Consider the following 5,624-nt stretch of genomic DNA (forward strand, 5'->3'; position numbering starts at 1 on the left):
AAGACTACGATACTTTCCATTTTTTTATGTCACTTACTAGGATGGCTGTGTGCATCACAATGATGGAAAGGCCGGATTTAACACCTTTTCGAAAAAGAATGTTACCTACCAGGAGTAGAAAGTTTCCTACCCTCATGTATACTAATCTTTTATTTATATATGTTATAAAATAGAATAAGTGTTGTCTGTCATACAACATGCAGGAATACTCGAACAAAACTATGGGGAAAATAAAATGTCATCATAAATTCACGACGTTGCATCATAAAGGCCTCATTCTGATGGAACAGTCTAGCCCGAGAGAACCGTAAAAAGATGCAACGGATAATCTTCTTCTACATAGTAAGAAAAATATTTGGATTATGATGTCTCAGTTGCAGCTAGGTTATCTGAAACTCGAACTGCCATGAAATTATTCACAAACAAACAAAATGCATATCTCTGTCAGGGAAGATGGAAGCAGAACTCTCAGGACTATACGGTCACGACCTAGATGTTTCCTTCAAAATCTATCATCTTCAGTTGGTCATGTGAAGAACAACGATTGGTCACATGGTAGTAATCCATTAGCCTATTGGCACCAGACAACAACTGACACTTGTCAAACTAAGCTTAATCACTTGCTGCTACATCCAACCTGTTTTCTTGTATTTAAGGCAAGTATTGCACATGATTTAGCGAAGCAAATTAGACTAGCAGCAAAAAAGGAAGAGCGAGAGCTTACTGTCATTCGCATGGCGACCTCGATCATGGCTTCTATGGCTCTGAAATCATCTCCATCGCCATTTTCTGGGCAGTCGCAGCTCCAGCGCATCCAGCCTTCAGCACGATCATCATCTTTCAGAGTAATGTCCAAAAAGGCAAAGAAAGTTCAGACTTCTCAGCCTTTCGGTCAGTACATGCTATAAAATCCACCTTCTGTCATACGGAATTTCTAGGAATAAAAAGGAACTATTACTGGCCTATTGGATAGCATTTTTTTTGTTTATCAATGTAGCTCAGTATATCCTACAAAAGCTATGAAATTGTGCTTTCTTAACATCTAGGGCCCGGGGGAGGATTGGAACTGAAAGATGGTGTTGATGCATCTGGAAGGCTAGCCAAGGTTAGTTTTCAGGCTGAAGAAATGTGTTTTCTTAGTAATAAGTATCATTATTCGTCACTTAATATTGCACATTTTTATCAGGGGAAGGGCGTCTACCAGTTTGCCAGCAAGTATGGAGCAAATGTTGATGGGGCAGGTAGAACATTCACCCCAATATAAAAATAAATAAATATATATATAATATATATATAAGCAGGCTGTACTGTTTAGATGATAAAAATGTTCAAGAAGATGCCAGTGAAAATAATAGCATTCAGAATTCATCTACTGCCCTCAGTTTTCATTGCATATATGATATTTGCGATGTCTTTAATGTAGCCCAATATATAACCCAGAAGAATGGTCTCCAAGTGGTGACTACTATGCGGGAGGTAAGCACACACAACTATCCGGAAACAATGATCTTAAAGCTCTCGCCGCTACATTTAAATAAATAGGCGTTTCAGTTGCCTCTTTTCTTTGGGAAATAAATAACATTCATGCCTTGGTTTATGCAGGAAAGACATGGTTGTTGCTCTGGGTGGCTACTCTTGCTGGAATTCTGCTGGGTGGTGCTCTGCTTGTTTACAATACTAGTGCTTTGGCTTCTTGAAGCCTGGTATCGGAAACCAGATTATGTACCATGCAAGGATTTACATCATCTAGGGTAGATTTTCGGACACCTATATCCCTATACTTAATTACCAAAAGCGATAAGTTTCCGATATGCAAATAATGGTCTTATATGTTGTGCAATTGATGTAATCAAGACTAAATAATCAGCAAAATGCTACACCTTCAACTAACAAGGCAGTGGATATATGAGTGCACAGAGCCTGACTTGAATAAAATAGCTGAACATGACACAACTGAAATATGGGACAGCTCATGAGGAAATTGTTCAATTTGTTTTCTCTTAGCACGTCTCCGCTAATGCTCTGCATAGCATTTGGTTCCAGCGTGTTACGAAGAATCAATAAAATTGACATCATAAACCATTTTTTGCACTAGCAAAACAGAAATATTTTTGCTCTTACCAAAAGAATTTCAGTATATTGTAGGGACCTCAACATATGGCGTTACAGTACTACAAGTGACATGCACCTAAGCATGTTGTTAGCTGGACACCCGCCCTATTCATTTTGCTTGAAACTTCCAAAGCCCTTCTGTATCATGGCACCTCAATCTTGACATCAACAACTTGCCCATCTGAATCGTGGGAGCCTGGACGAGTGGATTGCTCAACTTCTTTGATGCACGCCACACGGGTAGGTACATCAGAAGGCTTCAGTTGAGGGTCTGAGCAACCATCACCATTTGTGCTTTGCGGATGACCTTGTTCCAACTGCAAAGCACTCTCTAGGTGCCAGAGGACTTCGCCCATCGAAGGCCGGTTCACCCCCTCATCTGCGAGGCATTTTTCTGCTATCTCGCTGAATATCTTGATGGACTCCAGTGTGTAATTTCCATCCAATCGAAGGTCGATTATGGTCTCAAGTAACCTGTGCCTTTGCCTGTTGAGAGCCCAGTCAGCAAGGTTTATTTGGTCTCTTGGCAGGGTTGGATTTATGACTGGTCGAGCACACAGCACTTCAAACAGCACGACACCAAAAGAGTACACATCTGAACTTGGCGTTAACTGCTGTCTCCTATAGTACTCTGGATCGAGGTAACCAAAACTCCCTTTGACAGCAGTACTAACATGAGTATGATCTAAAGCTGGACCATCTTTTGAGATGCCAAAATCTGCCATCTTGGCAACAAGGTTGTCGTCCAACAAAATGTTGGTAGTCTTGACATCCCTGTGGATTATACCCCTGTCAAGCCCAGTGTGAAGGTAGTGAAGCCCTCGTGCTGCGCCGATACATATTTCGAGCCTTTGCTTCCATGTAAGAGCAGGAAGGTCACTTCCATAAAGATGGCTCCTTAATGTGCCATTTGCCATGTGCTCATAAACTAAGACCATCTCGTTTTGCTCATCACAATAGCCAATCAAGGGCACAAGGTGCCGGTGCCGCAACCTTGAGAGCATCTCGATCTCAGTTTCGAATTCCTTCACACCCTGACCCTGGTGAGAATCTGTATAACCCCTCTTAATTGCCACCCGAGTGCCATCCTCCATTATACCCCTGTAGACCTTGCCAAAGCCTCCAACCCCAATCACCAAGGACTCATCAAAGTTCACGGTGGCTGTTCTGATTTCTGCAATGGTGAACCGCCTGCCCATCCTTTTGCTCCCAAATGCCCCAGCCGTGCGAAGAGTTGGAGAACGGGTATGTGTAACACCATGGAGATTGTCCTTGGCTTTGTTGGCCGAACTATTTTTCTTCCTTTGCAGATTGAAACAGAAATAAAGAGCACCAGCAATTGCGATAAAAATTATCAGACCGGAAGCAGCACCAATTAGCACCCACTTGGGGCTCCGTTTTGGTTTCCTTGCGCCGCCACTGATGCCTCCAATCCTGACGGTTGGATGGGCAAGATTTCCTTCCCGGCTGACCTTAAAGATCTCCATGCCATTCAGAAGAGCATCAGCAGCCGCGGAACCTGCTGAAGACTCAGACCCCAGCTGAACCCAAAGAGTGTCCATCTGCGGTGAGGCAGCATCAAGGAAGTCTTCATAAAAGGCCTTGTTCTTCCCTCCAGCTCTGGCAAACACATCATAGCCCTCTGCAGCGGTCTTGTTGTTTATGTAAATCTTGAACTTGCGTTGCTCAGCCTTGTCATACTGCAGCTCGCAGAAATGCAGCCGGACCAAGTAATCAAAGCCAGGGTCAATGTTAAAGCTCCATGAGACATTGAACTTCTTTCCCAAGACCGAACTCTCTGTTGGCACCCTTGCACTCTGATAGAGCCTCAAAGGGGCTACTGTGGGATCATCAGCAGACACATAACTTATGTTGGAAGAGTTGAAGATGGAACTCGCGGCGTTGAGAGAGAATATGAAATGCTCATCTTTATCCCACCTCCTCCACAATCCTGGATCCTCTTTCCTCGCCAGTACATCGATGCATCCCACACACAGCCTGTACATGGTCTCGATCCCGCTGCCGTCGAGGCTAAAAGGGCCTTTCAACCCATGACCGTCCACCTTGTTGACTGAATCAAAAATTGAGGTGCCAGACACAGGTAGAACCTCCATGGCATTGATGAAGGCGAAGGATCCTTCATCGGGGGTGAACTCAATGCCCAGTTTACCAGAAGTGACATTGAGAAGGTACTCCTTGACGATGACGCTGCTAGTTGAATTGATCTGGGAATCCCTCCAAGAAATCTCTCCGTGGACACTGAACTTGGAGAGCAGCCTCAGGCCATTTGCCGCGACATTGAAGATGGGCTCCTGGGCGCCGAGATTGGCGAACTGCTGGCTGAAATGGAGGCGGAGGAAGTAGCTCCCGGGGGCGACGGCGAGCCTGTAGCTGGAGGAGGCGTTGAAGACACGGGCGGTCTTGTACAAATCTCCGTACGGGTCCTGTTCTCCATCAACTCCCGGAGCCGGAGCCGCCGAGGCGATGGCTCCCGGGAAGCTGAGCGTGAAGTTGTTGGAAGGGGAAGAATCCCCAATCCATGTCCTGGCATCGACGCTGGTGGTGGAATCCGAGCCGCAGTTGATGAGGATCGGCTGGGGCTGCGCTCGCGCATTCCCCGCGGCCAGGAACACCAGCAGCACCAGGATCGACAGGAAATTCGCGGAAGATTTCATCTCTCCCCTGGACGACCCTCCGTCGCCGCAATTTGGAGCGGATAAACCCTACTCGGGTCACCAGTTTTTTATTTTATTTTATTGCTCGTCCGTCGAGAAATCGCAACCTGCGAGAGCCAAGCAGAACCGCATTGGTAAGTAACTAACCTAGAGTGATAATAAGGCTACGGATGGCCAGAGATTAAGCGTAAGAGAACAAGAACAAGAACACGACTCTCAGGAACCGGAAGGCGAGAAAGAAAGAAAGGTTCCACTGACCTGAGGAGTCGTGGGTTCTTGCTCGATCTTCTCTCCCCCAGCAAAGCAAAGCAAAGCAAATCAAGGCAAGAGCAGCTAGCGCTGGAAGAAGAAAGAAAGCTCCAAGCCCAGAGACACAGAGAGCAACAAATGGCAAGCCGTCCTCTTCTGTTTAAGCTAAGCTAGCTTCGGAGGGAGGGAAGAGGCCCCAAACCAAACGGTTGCCGCTAATAGTACTAGTATAATTGGGAAATCAGGCGCAGGCCTGCAGCTGATTCATTGATTAATCCTGTCCTGGACCTGGAGAGGAGACATGGACAGGGAGCGGTATCTATCAGCTCTCAGGAGGAGGTGGGGATTGCGATTCTTGTGTGGATTCGGCTAGCTCCCACATGACCTGTGGGGCTATTTTTGAAACCGAGCTCACCAAAACAAAGTTGCTGTTAGCTGGATGGTGATGCTAGCTGGGATCCATACCAGTACCACTGGGCACTGCCATTCTGCACCGTCTCTTGGCTGTTGCTCACCTTTTTGCTCTCTACTTTGCACAAACAAACTCCTTTCCCCCTGTTTTTTTAAGGGTTCTCTTTTCTGTTTTTA

The 5,624-nt window shown here is 45.9% G+C and overlaps 2 protein-coding genes across 2 annotated transcripts; one reads left to right on the forward strand and one right to left on the reverse strand.

Annotated features, from left to right (window-relative positions):
• Positions 1 to 610: 610 nt before the first annotated feature.
• On the forward strand, positions 611 to 1,890 carry LOC123045000 (photosystem II 10 kDa polypeptide, chloroplastic). The gene is made up of 5 exons (XM_044467910.1): positions 611 to 891; positions 1,047 to 1,105; positions 1,187 to 1,241; positions 1,424 to 1,476; positions 1,603 to 1,890. The coding sequence occupies exons 1-5, from the start codon at positions 735 to 737 to the stop codon at positions 1,753 to 1,755; spliced, it is 477 nt and encodes a 158-aa protein (XP_044323845.1). The 5' UTR covers positions 611 to 734; the 3' UTR covers positions 1,756 to 1,890.
• Positions 1,891 to 1,973: 83 nt separating this feature from the next.
• Positions 1,974 to 5,418, reverse strand: LOC123044999 (probable receptor-like protein kinase At1g30570). The gene is made up of 2 exons (XM_044467908.1): positions 5,046 to 5,418; positions 1,974 to 4,894 (listed from the first exon to the last, which is right to left on the reverse strand). The coding sequence occupies exon 2, from the start codon at positions 4,785 to 4,787 to the stop codon at positions 2,256 to 2,258; it is 2,532 nt and encodes an 843-aa protein (XP_044323843.1). The 5' UTR covers positions 4,788 to 4,894; positions 5,046 to 5,418; the 3' UTR covers positions 1,974 to 2,255.
• Between the last annotated feature and the right edge of the window lie 206 nt (positions 5,419 to 5,624).

This window comes from Triticum aestivum, chromosome 2B, assembly GCF_018294505.1.
Source record: "Triticum aestivum cultivar Chinese Spring chromosome 2B, IWGSC CS RefSeq v2.1, whole genome shotgun sequence".
Taxonomy (NCBI): Eukaryota; Viridiplantae; Streptophyta; class Magnoliopsida; order Poales; family Poaceae; genus Triticum; species Triticum aestivum.